General features: G+C 49.4%; 2 protein-coding genes across 4 annotated transcripts in view; both read right to left on the bottom strand.

Annotated features, from left to right (window-relative positions):
- Positions 1 to 47: 47 nt before the first annotated feature.
- On the bottom strand, positions 48 to 3,844 carry Ttc36 (tetratricopeptide repeat domain 36). Its single transcript, XM_028866414.2, has 3 exons — positions 3,590 to 3,844; positions 2,491 to 2,679; positions 48 to 381 (listed from the first exon to the last, which is right to left on the bottom strand). Exons 1-3 carry the CDS (start codon positions 3,699 to 3,701, stop codon positions 119 to 121), a joined length of 564 nt encoding a protein of 187 aa, XP_028722247.1. The 5' UTR covers positions 3,702 to 3,844; the 3' UTR covers positions 48 to 118.
- Positions 3,845 to 4,287: 443 nt separating this feature from the next.
- Kmt2a (lysine methyltransferase 2A) overlaps positions 4,288 to 27,076 on the bottom strand; it is an 83,779-nt gene continuing 60,990 nt past the window's right edge. For 2 of the 3 annotated variants that reach the window (XM_037207551.1, XM_037207552.1), the window contains exons 25-37: positions 26,662 to 26,822; positions 25,995 to 26,177; positions 21,567 to 25,827; positions 21,006 to 21,086; positions 19,232 to 19,293; positions 17,143 to 17,313; positions 14,907 to 14,981; positions 12,112 to 12,286; positions 11,841 to 11,948; positions 10,745 to 10,828; positions 10,002 to 10,131; positions 9,269 to 9,352; positions 4,288 to 9,144 (exon numbers count right to left, since the gene is read on the bottom strand). In XM_037207551.1, coding sequence (XP_037063446.1) covers positions 8,869 to 9,144; positions 9,269 to 9,352; positions 10,002 to 10,131; positions 10,745 to 10,828; positions 11,841 to 11,948; positions 12,112 to 12,286; positions 14,907 to 14,981; positions 17,143 to 17,313; positions 19,232 to 19,293; positions 21,006 to 21,086; positions 21,567 to 25,827; positions 25,995 to 26,177; positions 26,662 to 26,822 — 5,851 coding nt within the window. In that variant the 3' untranslated portion in view covers positions 4,288 to 8,868. The remainder of the gene's footprint in view (positions 9,145 to 9,268; positions 9,353 to 10,001; positions 10,132 to 10,744; positions 10,829 to 11,840; positions 11,949 to 12,111; positions 12,287 to 14,906; positions 14,982 to 17,142; positions 17,314 to 19,231; positions 19,294 to 21,005; positions 21,087 to 21,566; positions 25,828 to 25,994; positions 26,178 to 26,661; positions 26,823 to 27,076) is intronic. The other variant, XM_028866405.2, reaches the window with a different exon arrangement.

Below are 27,076 nucleotides of genomic sequence, written 5' to 3'. Positions count from 1 at the left end.
ACCCTGAGGCTGGCTGGTGAGTCGGCGGACGCAAAGCAGACACAGTCGGCAGTCCAGGAAGTTTTATTGGGTCCTGGTTGGGTCAGGGTTCCCCTTCTCCATCATCCCGCGGCTGCGCTCAGCGCCCATTGGTGGGCGCGCGCAGCTGCCCCATCATGTCGGCCAGCATCCGGTTGCACAGCGCGGCGTACGGGTTGAGCAGCACCAGCTGGCGCCGCGCGAACGGGCTGCCCAGTTGCGCCGCCTGCTCGAAGTCCCTGCGGGCGTCGTCGTCCCGGCCCTGCAATCGCGCCAGCAGCCCGCGCTGCACGAAGCTCTGGCAGGCGGCACGACCCCGGCCGCGGCTCAATGTCACCGCGCGCTCCAAGTCCTCCAGGGCGCCTGCGGCCGTCGGGGGTGGGGGGGGAGATGGCGCGGGTCAGCGGGGTGCGGGCATCCGAGCCCCAGCCCACCCGCCGAGCAGCCCATCCCCGCAATTCACAACCCGCCTTTGTGTGGCAGACTTTTGAGCCAAGAGGGGTTGTCATTCCTAATAGGGAGGTGACGGGTTAATAGACGTGGCTCGGGGGCCACCCACGGGCAAAGCTGAGATTAAAGTCCAAGGCTCGCCCTGGCCTTGTCCCCGGTAATGTTCTACCACTGATGGACCCAAACGTGAAAGTTGCTGAGAGTATTTGGTCACTGTATTAGTGAATCTGCCACCTGCCAAAGAGCTGGAAGCTCACACCCGGATAAACAGCTAAGCATCTACTGTATGCTTGGTGACCCACTCTGAATCCTAGAGTTCAAAAATGTATCGTTGGGGCTGAAGAGGTGGCTCAGCGGTTAAGAGCACTGACTGACTGCTCACAACCGGCTGTAACTCCAGGTCCAGGGGATCAGACACCTTCACACCAACACACTTAAAGTTAATAAGAAACATATCATTAGCTGCACAACTGTTTCTTGCTATAAAGTCAATCTCCTCTTTTCGCCTTTCCCCCTTTTCTACTGCAGGCTATGAAAGCGGCATTCTTCTCATTTCCTCCTTCATTATCTCCATGGTCTTCATTACCCTGTATCTAATTTCACTGGAAAGAGGTCGTGGAGCCAGAGCTGGCTGCCCTGTTTTATTTTTGTGATTCTCAGAGGAATGTACTTGGGTTGAGTGTCAGAACTCAGAACCTCAGGCAGCCAGTTTGGGGGTTTTGTGAAGTCCACCAGCTGCTGTCTCTGGACCCTCCTTCAATCCATATTCTCTATAGTCTCCTAAAGCGGCTGCCAGGCTCCTGGCTTTGCTCAGCACCATCCTGGAGAAAGGCTAGTTCTGGTTCAGGAAACACAGTAGAGCTACGCTCTACTCCACCCAGGCTGCAAACTGAGCCCCTCTGGGACCAGGCATTGCTCAGTCCCCCTCTCCACAGCTAGTCTGCTGGAATCCAAGCCTCTACAGGTGGAGTCACCTCTGACACCCCGCTTTCCATCTGCAGGCTGTCACCAACAGCCTATGGCAGACAAGCCTGCATCTTCTACTGTCATTAGGATGGAGTCCAAATTCTCTAGTTTAGGTTCTAGGACACCCCCGCCAAATAGTCCTATCTATGACCTGGTTCTCTACCAGGTCTCTGGCTTACACTTCACACCCACCTGGCCTCCAATCCCTAGTCCTATTCCTCTCTGTCCCATGATCCCCATTCTAGTCACAGTCACCTGAATACACCAGGTTTGATCCAGTTACCTTCCCTGGCCAAGCTGAATCCTTGAGTGACCACCACCTTCTCAGTCTGACACTTGTAGTTTGTCACCCTTGGGTCTCTGCACACTTCTGCAAAGCTCCGCTTTCCATCCTTCCATGGGGGCTGCTGCAGCCAGCCTGGAGATCTGAGGCTCCTCGGACCTGGGCATGCTTTCTAGGCTCCTGGAGACTGTATCAGCTAATTCCTCATCTTTCAGAACTTGCCCTTCAGGAAGAGGTCCAATGCTGCTTTCTATTAGCTATTAGCCTAGTTATGAGTTCCCTGGGGAGCAGTACCGTGGGATTTAGAGCCCTGCCACCTCGTTCATAGCTGAGGCTAGCCACCCCTCACTGGAGGACACCGGGAACGCTATTTAACCTCTGTATGCTTCCTTTTCTTCATCTTCACAATGGAATTGACAACATATCTTTTTGGGTTGTCATGGGGATAGTTAGTACAGCCTAGTTGAGTGCATCATGCCTATCCACAGTGACTGCTATATAAATGTTTTATCCTCATGCCCTCCACTTTTAGCTTATTGTTGCCTGGAAGGCTCTTATTAAATGTTCCTTAAGTTCACGAACAGAATGTAGCCTCTTGGTTTCCCTAACTATTTCATGAAGCTAGCAGAATCCAAACCCTGTCCTGGATTTTATAGGTAAGAACATGGGTGTCAGGGAGTTTAGGGTCTCTGTTCCTATGCCCTCCCTCACACCCCTCTGCCCTTCAAGGGAGGGATCCTTTCCGTGGAGGATCTCTGGTGTCTTCCCCTCACCTGCTACATCCCCCTGGAGCCGCCGGGCTTGAGCCCGGTTGTTGTAGGCAGAGGCTCTCTCAGGTAGCAGGCCAATGGCGCGGCTAAACCTCTCCAGGGCTGTGTGGAGGTCCCCAGCTTCGGCGGCCCTCACTCCCTGCAGCTCCAGGGCCTTGGCCTGCTCCAACTGTGCTTGAGGGAAAGCTCCATCTGCACCGGGGAAGAAACAAGGTGGGGATATGTACAGTGGGGGAGAAAATGAAAAGACACCTTGGGCTGCAGCATTATGGCACCCAAACCAGAGCTGACCCAGCGTGAATCACAGCAGAGGTAACTTGCGGAGTCAGGGAGGGATAGGAGTAGCTGAGGTCATGAAAACTGTGAACTAGCACTGGCTAAGAGACCTGGGAAAGGGACACTTGCACATTGGTGACTTGTTCTAGACCACAGTCCCAGGTTGTGGAGCTTAGATTTGCACCCTTTTCTTTGGCTTGTCCTCATTTTCCTTTACACACTGCCTCTGACACAAAGGCCACCCTAACAGTCCCAGGTTGTGAAAAATCACTCCAGATCTGTCCTTCAGATTTTCAGCCTGAAGCTGCGGTAAGTAAGGCTCAGCCTTCATCTCCTGCAGAAGCAAAGCCCCGAACATCTTCATTACCAGGCAACGGACCACGCCGTTCCCCTGGGGGAAGAGCTAGCTAGCTCAGCGCCTGGCTTGTCATGGGCTCAACAAACGAAGCTCTGATGTTATGGCAGGGTATGTCAATCGAGCTGCCATCCCGCCGTTTGTCTTCCACCCTTGTTGCTGGGGGGAGGGTGTGTGTAACCCCCCATACGTCGAAGCTTTGAGCGTTTGACTTCAGCCAGCGCAGTTATGCTCAGATCACGGGAAGATGGGTTTAGTGGCGTAAGGGCTGAATGACGGAGAAACTCTGGCCACCTCTGGCAGAGCCATTCCTGCCAACCCTAAGCCCGGACCTTTAGAGGACCTCTCTGGTTCCAATCACAGACATAATCTGCAAGGGAGGAATCTGCAAGTCCGGCCTCACCACATCCTGTACCTCAGGCGCCAGCCAGCCGGCCTATGGAGAGGTAGATGCCAGGGTCAAAGATTTACCTTCATCTTCTTCTTTCTTTGCTTCATCTAGGTCCAAGCCAATGACATCTCCAAAGGGGGAATCAGGGTTGAAGATGGCCTGCAGCACTGCCTGGTCGTTTGGACTCCCCATGGTGCTCAGCTCCAAAAGTCCCGAATGGTAACTCAGGGTACAAGGGAAGATGGGTAACAGGGTAGGTAGGGCCTTTGGCTGGCAGTTGTGAATGGAGGAGGTTCTGTTTGGGGACCGCCCCCAAGTCAGAAGGGGTGTCTTCCAGCCCTTTGCTCAGCCTCCATGGCCAGGGTTAGTGACCTGGCCTGGTAGTTTTACAGTATTTCCCAACTGGACCCATACCCCTAGCCAGAATAAACAAATCCTGTTTCAGTCTTAAGGTGGAGTGGACACCGAGGGTACCAAATGCTTTCGTTTTACTATGGTCGGGTTAGAAACCACTAACTTCCTATTAGAGGAGATAGGTAGACAGAAAGGAAGTCCTTCGACCCAGAACCTGTGAGGTCCTCGATACACATCACTGCTCAGTGGAGGACACTCCAGGCAAGGGAACCATCTTAGAATGGTTCCCTTAAGAAGGGAGGTTGATCGAAAAACCAAAAAAGGGGGGGGGGGAGGTTGGAAAGCACCTCATTCACAAGGTAACTCATTCACAAGCCCCTCCCTTCCCCACCCCCACCGAGGCCAAAGGAATCGAGGCAGAGTGCAGCAATAAACTTGACATGTTTATTAATTAAACTATCACTTAAATAAAAAAAAGTGCATAGAAAATAAACATGTTTAAAAACTCCTTTTTTTGTTTTTACAACTATGTACACTTTTTACTTTTACATTCAGTCTTTCGTAGAGAGCTTTCAGCATTATTATTTTTTGAACTATTAAAGTATTCTCCTTCATCCCTGTCTCAGGGAGTTAACACTGATGGACTTTAGACACATTTTCCTCCCCCACCCCCGCTTTTTCTCTAACCAGAAGCTTGGAAGAACACAAGGGAAAAAAGGGAAACAAAACAAAAAACAAAAAAACCCCAAAAGATCCATTTTACATGATACAGCTGTTGAGAAATGTCTTAATTCTAGAAATGAAGCTTGTCACTGTTCAGCTCTTGAAACAATTATTCAACTACCTGTATTTGCTAAGGAGACTGTTAAGTTCAGGAAAAGAAACACCACAAATCTATTTTCTTGGTTGAAAGACAGAACTAGTGTACTTCAGAACAAGAAACCAGAAAGCACAGAACACAATTTCCCCTAAATGCAGGTGGTAACCCCAACATTCATAACCAAAAGTAGAGAAACGAGGAGTACAGGTACCGGCCGGCAATGTTCACGGCAGGAAGAGCCCAGGTGATCCGTCTCTCATTGCACTCTGACCTTGGGGACGGGCGTCTGTCATCCCTTTGTGGACTCCGAGGCTCCAGGAACCTGATGTTTCCCTGCCTCTACTAGCAACTGCGACACAATCCTTATCTATAGTGTTAAGAGAAGTAAAAGCCAGGGACTGAACGAGGCTTTGTTACACTGGTGCATTCCTATATTAGTTCCTATATATATATATATTTATATTTATTTGAAAACCAAAACAAACAAACAAACAGAAAGGTTGCAAGTTTTCCGAGTGTGAGACTTGACTGGTATTCATGATTTTTCATGATTCGGCACAAAACTATCTGTTCAATAACTTTGTATTGCTTTAAAACGAAGGAAAGGAAACGTAAAATTACACCCAGCCCTTTGCAATGACCCGCTTTTCCTTAAAAACAACAACAACAACAACAAAAACCCAACTTGGTTTCTATGAAAAAGAATCCCAAATCCAAAAAAAGTGAACATCTGATGAGGCTCTGACCTTTAGTATTTTCAGGTATTTGATTGAGCGTCAGTCCTTTAGAAAGATACATTCATTAAAATATTTTTTTTGTCTTTTTTATATGTGTGTTGTATTTTTTTAATTTTTAGGTTGTTTTTTGTTTTTTAAATTTTTTTTAGTCTTTTTTTTTTTTTTTTTTTTTTTAAATCAAGGTTGCTGCATGGTGCTCACTGGATTGGCCGGGGGTTGATAGAGGTGAGCTGGGTCCTGGCAAAGGAGGTTGGGTTGAAAACCTAAGAGGTGCCAGGGCTTCCCCCTAAATTGTGATTGGTCTAAAAACAGGGAAGGGGTTGTGCTGGACATGGTGGATAACGATGAAGGAGTCCAGGGACCAAGTTCCGGCCAAAGGGTCAGCGCCATGCAGCTACTCTGGTTCCACAGTTGTCCTGGCCACCAGGAGATGCAGCCACAACAGGTTCTAGCAGCAAAGCCTTAGTGAGCTGGCTCTGAGAACCCGGGGTCTGCAGCTGTCACTCCTGGGGATGGGGATCGCCCCTGGGGGGATTCTCGGGAGTGACCCACCACGCAGGTCCTCAAAGCTGCACTTTTGTGCGGAGGTTCTCTTGGTCACTTTCACAATGAAGTCAGACAGGTTTTGGAGACAGCTGTGCCCTTTGTTCTGCCGCCCCGTCCCCCTGGTGGGGAGACTGGCTCATCCCCCAAGTTGCTGGCAGGTATGCTGAGTTTTGGCAATGGACTCAAGGCTGAGCTGAAAGAAGGATTTCTCTTTCTGTGGTTGACAGAGGGTGGGAAGCAAGGCAAACCTTCTGCAGCTGGGAGGAGGAGGAAGGTGGGTTCCTCCCCTGTCCTCAGGGGTCGGGGTTGTAGAAAGAGGAGGAGGGGGGGGCTCACAGTACAGCATGGCCTAGCAGGGCAGTAACTAGGTCTGTTAGCCGAGTTTCCCCCACCCTCCGACTGGCCTTTGGGTCTCTCTCAAGGTGAATGCATGACCCATCAGTGCATTAATCGTTTCAGTAACAAATGCAGCTTCAATTTTTCTCATTAAAAAAAATAGGAATACAAGGATTTACAAAAAAACCTCACACAGTGCAATAAGAAAGGAAACCAGACACCAGTGGAACCCCTCGGGCCACTGCATCTTGTTCATGGGCAAAAGGAGGGTGGGAGGTGAGGTCTGGGCAGAGTGCTTTTCCCAGCCCCTGCTGGCACTTCTCCACGATGACAAGGAAGTCTCTGCCATCCTGGCCACAGTGCTGGGCGTCCCACGTGACAGTGGAAACAGTGACAATGTTCCAGCAAAGCCACCAGACAAAGTTCTTAAGGTCATGGAAGAAAAGGGAGCCCAGGATGGAAGGCACAGCAGAGCCGTGAGTCCTGGGCAGAGAGTGCTGGGCTGTATCATATTGCTTGGCTGACTTCCGCAGGAGAAAAGGACGCCCCACCCTCTACGTGGACTCCACTACCCTGAAACCTTGTGGCAGGTGCAGAGATCTGCTTGATCGCGAGTGGTCAGGCTGTGCTTCAGTTTCAACAGGCTGCCCCCGAAGAGGGCACGAGGTGTCAGTGGGTTCTTTGTAGGAACAAGGACTTGGCGGGCAGAGAGGAAGGAAAGGGGATGATCTATGAGGCAGACAGGAATGGCAAATGTCAGGTCGCCAACTTGTTGGCTGCTGACTCTGAAAGAGAAAAGGCGAGGGAAATGGAGCGCTGCTCGGCACTCTGGAGCTGCTCCCGAGGGAGGGGGCAGTGCAGGAGACCGGTGTGCCAAGGTACTGTAGCCTCTAGGAGTTTCCTTGGCAATGGAGGGCAGTGCCTAACGGAGCGGGTGACCTTCCTTCTCCATTATCGTAAAGAGCAGAGCCAGGGAACATCTAGGTCAACGGGCACGAACAAACTACACATGGAACAACAAAAAGTACACCTTCCAGGGGGAAGCTGGGCAGGAAAAACCAGACTCTGTGTGGACAGCTGAATATTTTCTCTAACTTCATCCTATGAAAATAAAAAATCATTAAAAACCGGTCTTCTTTTAAATTAGGATAATACCACGGTTTAAAAAATAGCCTCGTCGTTAAGTGCTTCTCCCTATGAAGTGCTTCGCATAGAAAAATATACAAAATATATTTACATTTATAAAACCTTAAATAGTAAACTGTAAACAGAACAGAGCAAAATCCAATGACTTAATTGAACAGGTTCAAGACACTAGCGTGGGGAGGAAAGAAACATTGGCTGCTGCTTGTCCACAAGTAACCGGGGCAGTAGTGCCATTCAATCTGCTCAGCCAGGCGGCACACAGCTGGCAGAGGCCCCTCAGCTCGGGAGGCCTAGTCCCCTAAGTCTGGGGCCTTGAGATCTCATTAGTGTTCTTTTGGCTGGACACTGACCATTTGGAAATTAATCATCCTATGTCTTTTAAGAAAGGGAAAAGAAAGTAAGCCTGTCCTAGGAAGGGGCTGGGGCTTATCCCGGTTACTGTACTCTGGCTGCTGCATGACTCAGATCCTATTTAAATTATCTTTAGCTTGCTTAAAAAAAAAAAAAAAAAAACCTTGCTACATATATCACTTTAAAACTCCCAGTGGAGCTTTATGAGATCTCGGAATTCTGTCTGGTTATGGCCAATGGCTCCTGTCCACTTCCCCCCCTGGAGTGCTTACAGGCTCAGGGGACTTTCTGTAGGCACTTCCTATCCCCAATAGGGAGTGTCCTTGAGCAGGGAGCTAAGCCCTGCCACCCAGAAAGAAGAATGGGAAAGCAGCAGATGAAGGATGGAGGAGTGGAGGAGGAGGGGAAGGAGGGATGGAGAGGGAGCCGCTCCTATCGTCAAGAAAGGTCACTGGCTGCGGTAAGGCTCACAGGTAACACTCCCACTTACAGCCACAGGCTCAATGTTTGGTAATTAATTGGCACAACCCCAAGACAGCCTTTTGACACCAGAGGTGCTAGGAAACCTGTCTCCCAACCAAAGTGAACTCACAAGTCGTAGGGAAAACCACCAGACCGTCTGTCTGTGAACAGATGGCCGCAGGCCAGGCCTGACTGGTAAACTACCAGGTATCCCCCCAGCCCTGTATCTGGGGCCTTATCTGACCATCGCTCACAGGGCGAGGGCTGAGGCGAGGACGACAAATGCTCTGAGGACATGCTCAGATCCCATCTCCTCCTGTACGAAACCCTCTCCACGCACGCTCCTTCCGGGTCAGTCTCCCGGAAGCCCGTGTCCCACACTTCACAACAAACACAAGGCCCCAGGAGAAAGCCAACCGTGGTTTTTTCTTTGAGACCCCCCTCTCTCACTATGATCACATGATGTGAATGTGGGACACCAGGGTGCTCGGCCAGAGGACCCTCAACTGCCCGCTCAATCCTGGAGCTCCTGGCTGCTGGGAAATCCTTCAGCATGGCTTTGGGTGGCCCTGGGTCCTGGCACTCCATCACAGGAAGACGAGCAGCATTAGTTCAGGAACTTCCGGCATTTCTTGGCGCCACAGTTGCAGGGCAGCTTGTTGCTGGCATCCTCGATGGGGAACTTGTAGTCATAGGTGAGCTCCTCCCCTCGGTAGATCTTACGCATGGCGAAGATGACTATGTGCTTCTGCCCATCGATATTGATGACCCGAGAGTAGCAGTTAGGCTCACAGGAGTGATTGATGAAGCGGGCGGCATTCCCATGCATGGTGGCATCCACTACCTCCGAGTCATCGATTCGGAACATGTAGCAACCAATGCCCTACACACGCAGGAAAAAGAACCATGTATTTACTCATTCATTTACTGACTCAGACCCACAGTCGTGCACATGCTAAGGAGGAAAGCACTCTACGTCTGAGCCACATTCCCAGCCCTGAACTTACTCTTTCTTTCAAGAGCTTTAGGACGTGGGTGGGGGCCCGAGGACAACTTTCACGAGTCAGGTCTTCCCCTCTACCACATGGGTTCTGAGGACAGAATTCCGGGCATCAAGCCTGAGCCACTTTCATTTTTGAGATAGGATTTCTCTGTGTAGCCCAGGCTGACCTTGAACCTGAGGCCTGAGGCTTCCCCCTCAAGCTCAAGTGCTGGAATGGCAGGTGTAGAATCATCACAGCTGGCTGAATTTATCACTGCTCAGGTTTAAGAACATTTCCTATACTGCTCCTGATGTTACCAGAGAGGAGCCAGTTTCTTCTAAAATTTCCAAATTTCTCTCCTAGTTCCTATTTTTCAAGATGCTTTGAGGAGGCATTTCTAGACTCTAGGCACTAGATTACAAGGAAGACTGTTCATGTCATAGTAAAACCTACAACTTCTGTAGCCATGCACTTTAGATCCTGGGATACACAGACCAATCATTGAAGAGCACCTTCATTTACTAATCCTTAGAGGAGTTCAGATGGGTTCATCGCCAAATATGGAGATGGAAAATAGTTTTTAAAGTTTTTGTGGACTCAACACCCCCCCCACCAAACAACAACAAAAGCAACAACCCACCTCTGAAGTGAAGCCATGTTACTATTTCTTCTGGGATCCAAGGACTGCGCTAAGAGCTCATGGCCCCTCCCTTTCTAGAGGGGCCAACGAGAATCTCGGGAGTGGCCGGGCACTCACCTTGCTGTCGTAGTATTTCTCCCGCTTGTCAGTTTGGATGGAGCGGATGACATTGCCAGCATACTCAATCACCATCTCACCTGCATCGATGTTTCTCTTACAGAAAAGACCGCGCCCGTGGATGGGAGACCTAGGCCATGGGCACAGGAAAGACCAGACACAAGGTTCCCCTTTCAAACTTCGGTGGTTTATTTATTTGTGGGTATGAGTATTTTGCTTACATGTATGTATGTGGACCACATACATGCTGCTGCCTGTGGAGGCAGGCAGAAGGCAGAACCTCCTAGAACTGCAGTTATAGACGGTTGTGAGCCACTGTGTGGGTGCCGGGAACCACACGTAGGCCCTCTACACGAGCAACTGGCGCTCTCAATGGTTGAGCCATCTCTCCAGACACCAAGATACAACTTTTCAAATCAATGAATTGTGTGAATGGGTGAAAAAAGTCTGCTGGTTCCCAGGAGAGACAGACAGACACCTGATCAGGGAGGTCTGGCCTCACCTCATTTGTGTGTAGTATACTGTACTGATAAATTACCAAACGTTAACCATTTCTCCACTGTAGCCCACTAGAAGCAGCAGAAGTCGTAAGTTAAATTCCCGTTCAACACTGAGAGCTGCAGTTATGACATGCCAGAATCAATAAATCTATTAAAAACCTCAGTGACTGAAGGAGAGAGGGATTTGGTCCACTTTCTTTGGAAAAATTTAAGTTTTCTGAAATCCTAAAATCGCAGCCCTACCTGTAGACACCGACTGCCTCCTTCGAAGTCTTTTTTAAGTGCCGGAAACGCATGGGCATCGGGAGATCCATGCTTGTTGCCCTCCTAAGAGATAAGAATGCTGTTAGGAATTCAGTTCTGAGGGGTGGGCTGGGCTGCTACAGGGTGGGTGCACTTGCTCCATGTCAGCCAAGAGTGCCTCAGGCTCTTCTACCTCTGCCTCCCAAAAGTCACCACCAGGCTTCATTTGGGGTTTTCTTGAGACTAGGCCCTTGTGGCCCAGGGTAGCCTCAAACTTGAGGCAACACTCCTGTCTCAGCCTCCTGAGTGTTGGGACCATACGCATGGGCCCATGGTGACCAGCTCCACTGTAATATATACAGACAGCTCTTTGGGACAATAGTAACAAATATCATAAGAATAGTTATTGGGATAGAAATGTTAAAGAAAACATGCATCCTAAAATTTTTCACATTCATATTTTTTTAAACTTGTATTTTTATGTGCATTGGTGTTTGGCCTGCATGTCTGTGTGAGGGAGTCGGATCCACTGTATCTTGAAATAGCTGTGAGCTGCCATTTGGGTGCTGGGAATTGAACCCAGGTCCTCTGGAAGAGCAGCCAATGCTCCCAACCACTGAGCTATCTCTCCAGCCCCTTCATATTCTTTATGTTACCAGCCAGCTAATGCTACGTTAGTGTAAACTATGTCTCAGTCTTCCAAATGTCACCCAGGAAACTGCCATCCCATCAGACAGGGCCCTGAGCACTGGCGTGAAAACAAGTTTTTCTTTTGTGTTTTTTATTTGTTTTGTTTTTTGAGACAGGGTCTTATGTAGCCTAGGCTGGCTTTCCTCTTAAGCTCAGAATGTAGCTGGCGATGATCTTGAACTTGAGATGCTTTTGCTTCTAATTCCTGAGTGCTGGGATTGCAGATGTGCAGCACCATGCCCAGCTGAGGAGGGGAGTTCTAATGACTACTAACAGATTCCCAAATTTGAATGTTTCCCTCTCCAGGCCACAAGCAGCAGCAGTCTCATGTTTATATAGTACACTGACCATTGTTAACCAAGAGCTGCAGGAGTCAGGCTGTCAGGCGACTGGCACCAGGACTTACCGGGCAGACTTCAGCTGTACCTCTTCCTCTTCCTCATCGTTAGGGTTGTATTCAGGAGGCTGTCGATGTTTAGAAGCCAGGAAGTTAAACATGTCAAATGCCGACTTCCTGGAGGCAAAAGATTAAGGTTTGTTTTCAGAGAGAGGTTCTAATAGTGGAGTGAAGATTGTCGTCACCAACGCTGAAGACCTCAGAAGGTCAGTGGGACAAGAACTGTCACTGGATAACAAGGCCGAGACCTCAAATGCTCGTAAGACCAAACGGAACTTGCCTCAGGTGGACCTCAGCCCTGGCTGAGCCGTGAGGGTTCAAGGGGGGCTCATTGGCCTCTTCCGGTTTGTGGAAACGGAATTTGTAATTCCGACAGTGCTTGGCACCAGACAGCTGCTCAATCAGGAACACAACCGCGTCATGGAGAATCCCGAGCATCCTCAAACCGTTCACACCTATAAAATGAAAGGTACCTGGGTGGTGAGTGGTGTAGCCAATGGGAAGCTGTATAACATTAACAAATAATAGAGTAATAATAATAATAACAAATAGTAAGAAAGTAATAATAGGCAGAGGCTACCCAAGGGTAGGTGACAACGATGATTTGGAAATTAGCATGGGAATGCTACTGAAAAAATGTCTTATTAATCTAGAATGTTCACCATAAATTGCTTCCCCCAAACTCTGGCATGTTCTCTATGTGCTGCACATATACAGGTACCACATGCCCTTTCATTTCATGCTCACAATGGCGCCCAACGTAGGAATCACCAGCTCTTTTTTTTTTGGTGAGTGAAGGGACCAGTATCAGCTCAAGACCCCCAAGACCAAGTTCTCAGCACAAAAGAGGTTTATTTGCCCCAAAGGGACAAAGGGCAGAGAACAGGACAAGAGATAGAGGGTGAGGGAGGAGGGAAAGAAACAAGGGACAGGGGAGGGTGTCTGCTGTGGGGGACAGAGAGGGGAGGGTGTCTGCTGCGGGGGGGGGGGGGACAGAGAAGGGGAGGGTGTCTGCTGCGGGGGGGACAGAGAGGGGGAGGGTGTCTGCTGTGGGGGGGACAGAGAGGGGGAGGGTGTCTGCTGTGGGGGGGGACAGAGAGGGGAGGGTGTCTGCTGTGGGGGGGGACAGAGAGGGGGAGGGTGTCTGCTGCGGGGGGGCAGAGAGGGGAGGGTGTCTGCTGTGGGGGGACAGAGAGGGGGGAGGGTGTCTGCTGTGGGGGGACAGAGAGGGGAGGGTGTCTGCTGCGGGGGGACAGAGAGGGGGAGGGTGTCTGCTGTGGGGGGACAGAGAGGGGGAGGGTGTCTGTCTGCTGCGGGGGGACAGAGAGGGGGAGGGTGTCTGCCGCGGGGGGGGGGTGGGGCAGAGAGGGGGAGGGTGTCTGCTGCGGGGGACAGAGAAGGGGAGGGTGTCTGCTGTGGGGGGACAGAGAGGGGGAGGGTGTCTGCTGCGGGGGGGGGGACAGAGAGGGGGAGGGTGTCTGCTGTGGGGGACAGAGAGGGGGAGGGTGTCTGCTGTGGGGGGACAGAGAGGGGGAGGGTGTCTGCCGCGGGGGGGGTGGGGCAGAGAGGGGGAGGGTGTCTGCTGCGGGGGACAGAGAGGAGGAGGGTGTCTGCTGTGGGGGGACAGAGAGGAGACAGATGTGCCCCAATGGCAGTTTACAAAGGTAAGGGGGAAACCCTGTTTTAGGATGAGGTGTTCAGTTTTAATTGGGCGTGTTAATTAGTGCCGCCAAAGGGGGCTTTTGATTGCTGGACTTCAATACTTTGATAGCTGGACCTTGGTCGTCAGCCTCAGGAGGAGGAAGTGGCCAAATAAGGGACAGACCTTGGGACTGGCTTTAGGAATGTAATCTAACGGCCTGCCAGAGCTCTGGTCGTCATGCTCAGGCAGAGTCCCTTCAGTAAGTCTGAACCAGAGGCTCGCATATACCAGTGAGCACTGTCACTTGAGCGACACCCCAGCCCATTAAAAGCTTTATTTTAAAGACAGCAAACTAAGTCTTATAGAGAATTTAACACACCCCAAGTCACATAGCTGGTAGCTGGGATTTGAGCTTTATATTCTCTAACTTCAAATCTGATCTCTGTTTTGTTTATAAGTACTAGAGCACCTGGTTCTGTGAGCTCCCATACACCAAATGTGAAAGGAGTGAACTTCACATTTTAGACACAGCCCTCCTGGGCTCTTACAGTGAATGTGGAAGCTATACACTTCATAGCTGTTTGGTTTTCCTCAGCCTCAGGATGGTAGAAGCTTTCAAATTTTCTCTTTATTTTATGAAAACATTTCTATAAATCTGCTGGCATGGATGGCTGAAAGTATTTTTAAAGCCAAGAAACAAGGCACTGAAATCAATGTCATGTTTCTTTCTGAGAGTAGCAAACAGTTAATGGTCTATATATTTTTATTAAGTATGTGAAATTTCAGCTAAAATATTACTTCTTAGGGCCTCTAATATGGCTGTGTGGATGTGTGATGTCCTAGGTTTAATTCCCAGTACTGCAGAAACTCTGGTATTATTATTAGATAGAGAATAAAGGTGCTTATTGTGGATAAGAGCTCCATTTCAGGAGTGTGTGTGAACTAGGACTTTATACAATCCCAACAAATACCAAGCGAGTGTTCGTGGCACACTTAGAAACAAAACCCTGCTGAGGTGGTGCTAGGGATAAGCCTGAAGCCTCACGGGACCCAAGCATGGTCACTGGGTAACATGCCCCAGTGGAGAAAGGAACCTTGAAACACCCTGAGTAAAAGAAGACAGTCATAGATTAGGATCTCACTTACACGAAATATCCAGCAGGCAAATTCAAAGAGAAAGCAAGCAAATCTCTAGGTGCCAGCAATGGGACCAGGGCTCAGGTCATAAGATAGTAACGTACAATGTGAACACACTGGAAATCACTGAATTTTATGGTAAGTGGATAAACTGGATGAGTTACACCCCCGAGCTGTGAATTATTTTATTTTTTATTTAAGTAGTTTTTTTTTCTTTAGATTCAACTCTGTGGCTTACACTAATAAGCTGCCAGAATATTTGGAGTCTACAGCAAACTAACAGCTGCTGCCGTTACCTGCAAAGGAGAGCTGCTTCAGACGGGCATTCGATCGGGCCTCCTGGACTTTATCTGTCAGTGACTTCCATGCATCTGAAAGGAAATAGAAGGAAACTAGAGGCAGGAAAGAATTGGTGCTGCCACGTCTTACTGCCAGACCGTGTGCCTGGCCACTGGTGTGGGAATCACACTGCGTCTGAAGTCAGTGCCCTGGCATTTTCCTCCAAGTCTCAATTCAATACATGAAAAACAGCCAGGAACACCCTGTTCACAGTGCTCCCCTACACCACAGCCAGAGGATACTCTTATCTTCCGAACCCCCAGAGTATCCACATTCCTGACACATCGCCATACTTGACCTTAACATTAATTTAAAAAAAGTAAACAGGGCTGGATGTGGTGGCGGCTGGGTGTGGTTGTTTCTGCCTTTAATTTCACCTCTCTGGAGTCGGTAGATCTCTGTGAGTCTGAGGTCAGCCTGGTCTACAAAGTGAGATCTAAGCCAGTGAATAGTGAGACCCTGTCTCAACAACCAAAGCTAATATACAAAAGAACGGGATTCATTATGATCCCATTTTCTTTTTAAAAAGAGACAGTTTCATACTGTAGGCTAGTCTGGAATTCACTGGGTCGCCCAAACTAGCCTTGAATGTGTGGCAATCTTCTTGGCTCTGCTTCCTGAGTGCTGGGATCACAGGTATGCTCCACCAGGCCAAGCTCACACTCAGTTTTGTTACATTTTCATACACGCACATGCTTATTATGATTGTACTTTGAGGACTCACATTTTCAAATTCTTTCTTCCTTTATTTACTTACTTAAGCAGTCTTACTGCATTGCCTAGGCTGGTCTTGACTGAACTCCTGGGTTCAAGTAAGCTCCGCCTCAGGCTCCACACTAGCTGGGCGTAGAGGCCTGCACGACCACATCCAGGTCTGAGTATCTCTGATTCTTCTCCCTCTCCCCTTTATATCGAAGTAGTCACCAAGACTGTCCACTCTTCCTTCCTTCCTTTCCCCACGTGGTCTTTATTTAATAATTTCATGCTTCCCAGTGTCTCCAATCAACATCATTGTCCCATCCCCACCTCAATGTGCTGGGGACCAAACCTAAGGCTCTGCACATGCTAGACAAAAGCATTTAACACAGTGGTCTGGACCCAGCCCTTGGCTGTTTATTTTAGTTTGAGAAGGTCCCGCTAGGTTGCACCAGGCCCGGTCAGCCTGTCTTGTAAAGAGTTGCTACACTGAGCTTCCTGAATTTCTGCTTTTACTGTACTTAAGTTTCCAAGATCTCATGGTTTGTCACTATGGGTTCTCTCTCAAACTTGTACCCACTTCACCTCCCAATTTTCCTTTCACTTCAAAGTCCTTTTCTCATCCAAAACTACTCAAAACCAAAGTTTCTCTAACTTCGTTCCATTCTCTTTGTGGAACGCTCCCTGCATTCCTCTTCAGCTAACTCAAACTCCATTTCCCCTTAACTGACCTGTGCTGTAGCCATCTTCCGGGGTTTGGGGAGCCCTACCTCACCCATTTCCCCTTAACTGACCTGTGCTGTAGCCATCTTCCGGGGTTTTGGGGAGCCCTACCTCACCCATTTCCCCTTAACTGACCTGTGACTGTAGCCATCTTCCGGGGTTTTGGGGAGCCCTAGTTTACTGCAGTGATCTTTCATTCCTTTAACATTCCCAGGACTTAGCCTAGGAGGCCTTCCTGAGTTCTCCAGCAGCTAACCAACACCTGCTAAGCTAAGGAGGAACAAGAAAGTAAAATCCCAGCCTGTCCTGTGAGCCCGCGGCTCAGTGAGTGAGACCGACTGGACCTAACATCTGCACACAGGGCTTTCTGCTGCAGCAGACAGAAGAGGCAGAGCTAGAGTAACCAGGGCAGAGGAGCACTGTGGGAGCACCCCTGGAGGAGGGGCAGCCCTGGAGGAGGGGCAGCCCTGGAGGTGGGGCAGCCCTGGAGGTGGGGCAGCCCTGGAGGTGGGGCAGCCCTGGAGGAGGGGCAGCCCTGGAGGAGGGGCAGCCCTGGAGGAGGGGCAGCCCTGGAGGAGGGGCAGCCCTGGAGGAGGGGCAGCCCTGGCGGGGACAAGGTGGAAAGAGCAGTTCTGCTAGGCGCATGAATGACACAGACCTGCAGCACCTCAGGCTTCTCAAGAATGACAGCTGCTTCTTCATCAAGAGAGTGTCTCCTGGGCAGGGCAGTGACCGCCACAGGGGCCCTGGCGGAAGGCGGACTTAACCACTCACCTTCAATACTTTCCGCACAGATCTGAAAACCGTCATCGCTTGAAATCTCAAACACAAGTCCTTTCTTGGGCTTCTGCTCAGTGATACTCTCCTTCCTCTTCTGTTCCTGCTGGAGCCAGAGCATCAGCGGAGAGCTGAAGCTGCTCTCCTCCTCCTCCACCGCTTTAGGTTCTGGAAGGGAAACAAGGGCATGGAGTGCTGTGTGCAGAACGCTCCACACCAGAGCTTCTCAACCTGTGGGTCGCGACCCCTTTGGGGAATCAAACAACCTTTCACAGGGGTCGCTCAAGACATCAGAAAACACAGACATTTGCATTATGACTCATAACAGTAGCAAAATTACAGTTATGAAATAGCAACAAAAATAAGGTTATGTTGGGGGTCACCACAACATGAGGAACTGTATTAAAGGGTCACAGCATTAGGAGGTTGAGAACCCCTGCTCTACACCCATCACCTCCATTTCTGAAGACATGCTGTATCTTGTGCTATCCCTCCTCACCAGGAAGAGCACTGAGGCTCAAAGGAACTTGCCCTGGGACGCAGCTACTAAGTACTAAAACGGTGAGGGTATGTGTACATGTGTGTGTGTTATTTAATAGGTGCTTTTTGCAGCAGAGCTTCTGGTACGACAATGTGATCTTTTTTTTTTTTCCCCCTCCAATACACAACTGCTCTCAATAGGATCAAGACCAAGTCAAACCAAAGTTAACAAAAATTCCCTTTACTCCAGGTGAATGTCTCAGATACTCTTCTAGGCCCAGATCACCTTATGTGATTCTCACAACAACCACTGAGACAATTATTATTGACTCCCCTCTCTTTTTTCTTCTCCCTTTTGGGATAAGGTTTACTGTGTACTCCTGCCTGGCCTGGAACTTGCTATGGAGACCATGATGGCCTCAAACTCACAGAGATCAGCCTGCCTTTGCTTCCCAAGTGCTACACTTAGAAGCATGCTGTACCAAGCCGAGCTTGACTCCCTTTTAAAGGTAAGAAAACTGAGTTGGGTGTGCCTGTGACCCTCTGTTGTGAAAATGAGGAAGGATGATTAATGCTGGCCTGAGCTGCCTAGAAAGTTCCAGGCCAGCCAGGACAACCCAGCGAAACCTTATTCAATGCAATGCAATGGATGAATCAATACATGAATAAACATGGGGAAACTGAGGCAGGCCATGTAAAAGCCAAGTTCCTACAGCTAAAGTAAACATGTGATTTGAACTCAGCCGCCATGCCTGCCTGTAATCAGGACTCAGGCTTGAGGAACTAGCTACTCATCAAGATATGGTTAACAGCCCAAATCAAGCCTAAGCCTTTCTCTTCTGGGAAGTCATTTTTTATTATCATTTATTTACTTGATTAGTTTTTCTAAGACAAGAGCTCACTCTGAGGTCCAGGTTTAGCCTGGGCCTCAGTATGTAGCCCAGGCTATTTTCAAACTCATGACAACCTTCCTACCTCTGCCTCTGGAGCCAAGTGCTCAGGTTCTGTGTGTCTACTATGCTAATGATAAAGTGACCAATTGCAGTAGGCCAAGAAGAAAGCGCTGTGACATGCACGTGGTTTTAAGATCAAATCCCAACCACCTAAGAGAGACGGCCTCAGTACCTGGAAGGGAATTCACCCTAAGTTGCCATCCATATATGAGAAACAACTCAAGAGCCAACTAAAGGTTATTCCCAGCCACCTAAAGTGTCACTGCCCTTAAATCCAGTTGAGCAGGGGCGGATCCACCCTGGCCTGTGATGCCAGACCACGATTGAGGGAAGATGGGAGAAAGGGCTGAGTTTGACTCCAGGACTTGACGCCACTTAACTTCATGGCACTTCGGTGGGTTTCCTCTCCTATCTAGAGTTTCAGGAGATATCAGGCAGTTCTTTTGTTTCTAGGCTGGGACTTGTGATGTAGCATAGGCTGTCCCTCCAGCCCACTATGCAGCTCAGGCTCGCCCTGAACTCACAATTCTGTCTCAGAGTTCCAAGTGCTGGGGTTGCAAGTGCATGCCACCATGCACAGCTAACATACATGATTTTTAACAGACCTTCTAACTTTAGAGTTCTCTATTATAACCCATTAACCAACCACATACCTGAATTTTCTTGCTCACTTGCTGGATTTGTTGCCTGAATCTCTGGAAGAGCAGCCACTGGTCTGAATGAAAATAAAACCAGACATGAGAGAAGAGGCCAGCTGGTTTTCAATTCAAAGATAAAACAACTGTTCATAATCTGCCACATATTCTATCAGTTATTTAAAACAGTTACTAAGAAAGTGGGCATAAAATGCTTTACAATTTTTTATTATTAGTGTGTGGGGGTGGGGGAGTATGTATGCCTGGGTGTTGAAAAGCTCCTTCCACTGTGGGATCCAGGGATCAAACTCAGGCCATCAAGGTTTTAAATTTGTATTTGTGTTTGGTGTGTGTGCCGTGACTGTATGGGTGCCCACAGAAGCTGGAGAGGCACTGGATCCAAGCAAGGATGCTCCGTGAGAACAAAGAGCACTCTTACTGCTTTGCCTTTTCTCTAGTCCCAAAACCATGCTTATGAGAGTTCTTCCCAAACATCGGCAGGAAGCATCTGATTCTGAGATTGGGGATGGTACCTCTGAGGTTCTTTTCATAATCTTATAGTAGGAAATATACAAAGACACTTGTCAGGACAGTGCTATATAATTTAATTTAAAAAAGTCAGCTGGCTTAACTAAAAACACAGGTAAGCTGTATGAGCTAGTACACCACCTATTTCCAGCTTTTCAAACTTAGTAACTCCTTAAACAGCCCAGTGCATACTAATATGCATGAAGTTAACTAGTTAAGTAAATTACCGTAGAGCACACAGCAGCACTGGAAGCTGCAGAGAAACACCTGGAACACAGCATGGACACATGCCATTCCAGGAAGAGGTACAGGAAACAATGGAGTGAAAAAACAAGAACAGTAGGTTCAGCAGCATCCATTTAATATAAAAGTCAACATACGAGTACACACATGGAAACAGCTGCAGAATAAAACCAAACCACGGGGCTGGAGAGGTGGCTCAGTGGTTAAGAGCACTGGCTGCTCTTCCAGAGGACCCGGGTTCAATCTCCAGCACCCACATGGCAGCTCACAACCGTCTGTAACTCCAGTTCCAGGGGATCTGGACACCCTCACACAGATATACACGGAGGCAAAACACCAATGCACATAAAATAAAAATAAATAAATTATAAAACAAACAAACAAACAACCCCCAAACACCAAAGCGACTTCTAGGAACAGACTGAGAAGGGGTGAACAGGACACACAGGAACCATCAGAAATCATTTAAATAATTCTGGCTTAGAAAAAGGGTGTGTGTGTGTGTGTGTGTGTGTGTGTGTGTAGGAGGTGGGACAGCAAGACGGCTCAGAGAGTAAAATGCCTTGCTGTGTAAGCCTGACCGTTTGCATTTGACCTTTGGAGCCCAGGTAGCGTCAGGAGGAGCGAAATGACGGCAGAGCCGTCCTCTGACCTCTGCCCGTGCCACACACAAGTGCATGCACACACACACAGACAAGAACTACAATTCTAAAAGATCAAAGATATTTACTTCAGTTTTGTTTTACAAGCCTGTCTGTACTTAGTTTCATTAAAATAACATGGGACCGTTTTTGGGGGGTGGGGGTGGGGTGCGGCGGCAGCCAAGTTCTTACTATGTGGCCTTGACTGGCCTCAAACTCATAGAGGTCTGCCTGCCTCAGCCTCCCCAATACTGGGATTAAAGACATCCATACCATGAGATGCCTGTCAAGAACACTTCTGCCAACAAAACAAAACCCAATGCAAATCAAGAGGAAGCCTGTTTTACAAGTGGTGGATATAAGAGAGATCTGCAGCTCACCCCACAGGCTGCCCACACTCCTTCTGTGAAGGCTGCTCCATGCCAGCTGCATCCTGCTGCTCCCTGTCAGCTCTAGGAGTCCTAGAACAGAATCGGTTATATCTCTTTTCAAGAAACCATCAGCAAATATGTATTAGACAGATAAAGTTCACAAGCCTGCAACAGTAACTAAGGTCACAAAAGCTAGTAAGAGGGCACAGGGACTTTCTAGGAGAAGGGAAGTCTCCTCTATGCTTTATATGTTATACTTCTAATGAGGTTTTTAAGAATGAGAAGACTTCATGAGATGCCACAGCAGGAGCCCTTGTCCATCAGACAGGACCATCATTCTCTCGAATCCCTAAACCTCAGCAAAATAGAAACAGGTGTCAGCACTGTCTAAGATCACAGCAAAGGACAATCAAAGCTGAAGTGCTCAAACCATCTACCGATGAGCTAGTTTTGGCTCCACTGATCACTAAAGGCCAAGTGATGGAAGTAACCCCCAGTACCAAGCGAGCAGCGTCACACCCACAACACAGAACCCCACACTGCAGCAGAATGGACCTGCCCATCACTTACCGTGTGGCTGGGGGCTGGGGCGCCGGGTTGGCGTCTTGGTCTGGAATGTGTGCTTCAGAAGAACTGGACCGCAAATGGGAGACTTTGTGCTTCTTGCCGTTCCCTTTGTCTAGGGGCAACTGAATCCTTTTGACTTTTGGTTTTGGTTTAGTGGTACCCGGCACTGAGGAACTTGCTGACTGCTGACCAGAGGATGGGGCACTCCCCGGAGAGGAGGAGCTGGCTTGCTTAGCTGAGGGTAAAGCCTTGCTCGGCTCTGGCCTCACACCGTTAGGAGCATCTGGCGTCTGGGTGAAGTTGGATGGCTGGGTCCCCGAAGCAGAGTCGGGATCCCGTTCCCGCTGTGAAGAGAGGATGCTGGTTTTGCCAGCTAGGAGCTGGTTCACTTGCTGCAGCTTATAGTGCTCCTCGGCCTCCCCGGAAGGGGATGCGGCCGTCATGCCCGTAGTCTGAGGGGAGGGGAGCACACAGATGCTAGATGCTGCTGTCACTGCTGCCGCGGAAGGAGTCTGTGATGCCCCCAGTTGTGGGAACATTCCTGAACTTGGTGGTAAAGCCAGGGGCTGGTCCTGAATGCCCAGGCTCTGCTGGCTGGCTTTGATTAGAAGATTGCTTATTGAGCCAATGTCTGGGGTCCCAAGCAACCTCTGGTTGGACAGGGTGACATGTCCTGGAACTGATGCACTACTTGTAGGGGCTGTTGTAGTTTGCATGGATACCACATTCAAGACAGAGGAACCGGATGCCAAGGCAGACACAGGCCCAGATGTGAGGTGGCTAGTATCCTGGCTTATCGTTGATGTGCCCGCCACTGTGGCAGTGGTTCCGCCCACACTCTGTGGTGGTAACAGGGGTGCCTGTTCAAAATACATGATGCCAGATTTAGATCTTTTGATGATGTTGGGGACAGTTCGGTGAGATGAAGTGTTAAGTGACCCCAAATCTAACAGGTTGGGATGGTTTGAAAGCTGGGAGGGTGTGAAATTAATCAGTGTCATGTTAGAAACCACATCAGAAGGGGCAATGTTGGAAGGGGCGCTAGAGGGAGCAAGTTTTTTATTCTTTCGAGTGTGCAGACGAGATATGGGTCTTTTCTTGAGTCCAGAGGATGGAGTGGCTACTGTGGTAGTGAGGTCTGTCCTCTGGTTGGCTTCTGAACCCAAAAGTTGGGGATCTGGAGGAGGCTGAACCCCAATAAGTAGGCCTGACGGAGGGCTGCTGATGTTAGGTGGGAAGCTGCTTTGAGCAGCTGCAGGGAAGGAATGTAAGTGCTGGTGATGAGGCATGGAGAGCAATCCTTTGCTAGCAGGAGGGAACAGAGACTGAGAAGGTGGCAAGCTTGGATTTAGTCCTGCAGTTAGGGTGAGCCCACTTCCCATGGGCCCCAATACCGAAGTATTTGTCTCCATCACACTGGGTGCAGAACTAACAGGAGAGGTCAATTGGATTTTTTGGGTCACTCCATTTGGAAGAGTTTGGAGAACATAAAGTGGCTGCATGTTCTGGTTAACAACAATGAGTTTCTCAGTGGCTGGTTTCAGGTGGGGTGGAGTGGTCTGCACAGCTGCATTAGAGATCTGAGATGGGCCAGGGCTATCAGTAGAATTGGGCACATACTTCTGGTTCTGGATGGGAACAGTAGGGGAAACAGGTACCTGAAGGCCAGGGGTGCTACTGTTTCTAGTTAAATCCTGATTGTTGCCATGACCTTGTTCCACTGAACCACAGGGAGGGCTGGAGATATGATCTGCGTCCATGTGTCCTTGGATGAAATGATCAGGAGTCATGTGGCCTTCAGGAGTGGAGTCTACCCCCGGACTCAACAGTGCCGGGTCACCCTCAGTAGACGCTACAGACTTTTCTGTCATGGTCACTCGTTTCTCCCCTGAATCTGAGATTACGGCCAATCTACTGGGATTCTGGCTGGGGACAGTGGGACTCCGGGTGGTCAGGACAGAGAGATCAGACGGCAGCTCGAGAGGCAGCTCAAACTGCTCCTCTGCTGAGATGGAAGAGGAGACACTGCTGTCCACAGGCTCTGTCGCGGGCAGCTGCTGAGAAAACACTTCAAAGAGACCCATATCCTTTTCCCGATTACTGTCAAGACCCAGCCCTTCACCCAGAGTCAGGAGTTCCGAAGATGACGACTCTGGACTCTCCCCCAGAGCCTGCATGGACGGAGTGTTCTTCAGTACAAAGTCCATGATGTCCGAAGGCAGGATGTTTCCACAGTCATCGCTGTTGTTATTGTCAGAGTCAGATTTCAGGAGCTCTGTGTTGTAGGTGTCCAGCAAGTTTTTGTCTGAGGGGGTACTTGTGTGGACTCTGCGGCTTGACTCCAAAGAGCTGAGCTGAGCTTCCAAGGAGTCCTGGCCCTGTGCTTTCACTCTGCTTACAGAGTGGCAGTTGTCCAACTTTGGCTCGTTTTTATGGCCAACAGCACTCTTAATGACATGCTCTTTTTCCCCAGCCTCGTCAGGTCGGTCAATCTTTAAGTTTTCTGTTCCGTTTTCTTTACCATTTCTTTTTGGAATCTGGCTGCTTTTCCTGGTCGTGGCAGTGACACTCGTATCACTCTCGGTCCCGTCATCCACACCATCCAATTGGGAAATTTTTGGAAGATCACATGGTTCCTCCTCCCGAAATAAATTATGGGGTGCCAGTCGCTCCTCACCACCCGAAGAAATGACGGTTCTGGTGAAGTTGTAATAGTACACGTCGTCTTCATCTGAAGTGCTCAGGTCGTCCGCCCCATCCACCTGCCCTTCCGCTGATCTCTTTCCTCGCTTTTTCCCAGTAGAACTGCTGTAGAACGGAAGGTCCTCTTCCCCGTAAGACCTGACTCCATAGAGTGGGGTGAGCCCAAAGAACATATTAGACCGTGCACGTGCACTGCGGCGGGGATACCGCCTCTTAAAAGAGCCATCCTCCTGAGGTTTGGGGCCATCTGGAATCATCAGGTTTCTGTCCTGTTCTGGAAGATTCTGATAGTTGTTACTCTGAGGGTCTTGGGATGAGGTATTGTTGGGGCCCGGCTGAACCCCTGGGCCAGCTCCTGGACTTCTGGAAGCTGAAACTAGTTCTACCGGACATGCTGGCTCTATTTGTACAGGAGAGCCAGGGCCGCTTTCTTTTGTGGAACTTTTGGATTGATTCTCACTTTCCATTTTCAGAGGTGTCACTTTGACGGAGCATTTCCGGGGTGCCTGTAACTCCTTGGAAGATCCTTCTACTTGTGTGGATTGACCTTTAGGGACTCCTGGAATAGGAAGGACTTTATCCCCAATTTTATCAGATGAAACATTATTACATGGCCGTTGCCCCAGAAACCCAGGAGTCAAAACCGCGTCAGCAAAGCCTGGCTTTAGTTTTCCTTCCTCACCAGTCGTTATCTGACCGGGTTCCAAAGAGGATTTACTGGAATGCTTCTCTTTGCAAGTCTCTTTAGAAGCCTTTTTCCCTTTCTGTCTCCTGTCTCTGGAACTAGACCCAACATGTTCATGAAGAATGGATGGCCTGTGGCTCACACCAGGAAGCTTTAAGGTTTTGATTTCACCATCTTCATTTGGAGAGGGCTTTGCTGACTGGGTAGAATCTGTGTGCTGGTCTCGATCATTCCTTTGCCCCCTCAAGTGGAGCTGTGGGTAGGAGAGAGTCTCTTTAGAAGAAAATGGCACTGACGAGGGTTCAGCAAAAGTGCCCATCTTACTAACGCTGACTTCTCCGGGAGCGGTGTTATGAACCTGTGCTACCAGCTTAGGGATTCCAGAGTAAGCTGTGTTATGTGCAGACCCATCTGAGCTCTTGGAACTCACAGTTCTGTTTTTCTCTCCCTTTAACGAGGAGCCCTTGGGTGCCAAGTCTGAAGCACTGGAGCGCTTTACTTCTGAGGATGAAGACCCATCCAAATGACTGGATTTGGAGCCTCCGGGGACCACTGTCCTTTGTGAACCTGAGGCGGCGGTGGCGGCGGCGGGAGTGCCCTGCCCTACATTAGCACTGGAGTTCAGCGGCCCTACGGCACGGTCAGTTGCTTTGGCACTTGACCCGGGATCTGCAGCAGTCCCAAGGGTGGAGACTGAGGAAACACTATTCCTGGAGTAGACACTCCCAGTTCTCAGTGGAGACATTATCCGGAGCTTGGACCGCAGGGGTGACGAGGAAGAAGTACTATGCCGCCTGGAGCCAATGCTCCGAAGACCAGAGGAGAGCAGAGGATCGCCTACTGTGACGATTTCATGAGTGGTTGGGGTAGGACTTCCTGACGAAGAGAGAAAAAAGAAAGCCGATCAGGGACAGAACACACATGTCAAGTCACTGTTTCAACCATTTGGATGCACCTGTTTATAGGCAACCTTTCGGTTAGTCAAAGTCACCAAGTTAAGGTTACCTAAGAGAACGGTCACGTGGGTCAGAGATGTCCTTTACCTGCAGAAGGCAACGGCCGGCAACCAGGGGACCTCTGTGTAGAGGAGTAGCTGGGTGTTCGAATCCTAGGGACCTTTGAGATGACATGGTAATAGCAGGAGCTTGAGGTCTGTGCATGAGGTCGGTCTGGGGACGGAGGACGTAGAATGGCCGCTGTACTTTGACTGTCCTTACATGAAGATTCTGTGATAGGGATAAAAATTCGTAACTGAAAGAGGGCAGTTAAAATATCTAACAGACGAACCAACATCATGCCAGTTGGCTATTAGGCCAGCAGCCACAATGGGTAAGTGAGTGCTCAGGTATGATTTCTGGGCTGGAACCCACAGTGGAAGGAAAGAACCAACGCCACAAGTTGTTTCCAGCCCCTCAAAAACACCAGGCCACACACACAGACTTACAGACTGCTATTTGATGAATGCCAAACTGGAGAAAAAGGGGGTGTCCCAAATTAAATTGTCCCCCATTTTTCTTTTTTTGGTTTTTCAAGAAGGGTTTCTCTGTGTAGCTTTGCACCTTTCCTGGAACTCACAGAGATCCGCCTGTTTCTGCCTCCCAAGTGCTGGGATTAAAGGCGTGCGCCACCACTGCCCAGCCGTACCCATTTTTCAACCCCAGTGCATAGTCAAAACACTTGCACTCAAGTCCCACTTGGGTTCAGTCTAACCTATAAACGAGGGTGGGCTGTGCGCGATGGTCCTGTTGTCGTCGTGGTCAACTGTGCTGTTGATATCTGGCTCCACAACGGGCGGCCGGCACTCCACGATCTTGCAGGTGTACACACAGCGCTTGCGAGCATCGGTGGTACTCCAATACACCCGGGAACACCTGGCAAACAGGACAACCGCAAACGGAGGACGGCTGCACAAACTACCCTCCCCCGAGTTTCTCCCCATCACCCGTCTCTGGTCTCAACTCAGAGAATATAGCTTTATGTCTTAGGTTCTTAATGGAGATTATCCTTGTAGGGTGGTTTTAAACTCTGGGAAGTCCTTAATGTTTCTTAGGCTCTCAGAAAGTTGTACGACCTTTTCAAAAAAAGGTACCCGAAACAGTAAAATGTTCTACCCACTGAAAAAGAA

Source organism: Peromyscus leucopus, chromosome 7, assembly GCF_004664715.2.
Source record: "Peromyscus leucopus breed LL Stock chromosome 7, UCI_PerLeu_2.1, whole genome shotgun sequence".
Taxonomy (NCBI): domain Eukaryota; kingdom Metazoa; phylum Chordata; class Mammalia; order Rodentia; family Cricetidae; genus Peromyscus; species Peromyscus leucopus.
Note: the sequence above shows the minus strand (reverse complement) of the source record. Positions and strands in the feature narration are given on the sequence as shown.

Bases quoted from the DNA above. Each gene is read 5' to 3' on its own strand.
- Ttc36 (XM_028866414.2), bottom strand. From the start codon at position 3,701: ATGGGGAGTCCAAACGACCAGGCAGTGCTGCAGGCCATCTTCAACCCT. The intron at 2,680-3,589 runs GTAAATCTTTGA...TCCCCGGTGCAG, and splicing joins AAAGAAAGAAGAAGATGAAG to ATGGAGCTTTCCCTCAAGCA. The intron at 382-2,490 runs GTGAGGGGAAGA...CGACGGCCGCAG, and splicing joins GCTCCAGGGGGATGTAGCAG to GCGCCCTGGAGGACTTGGAG.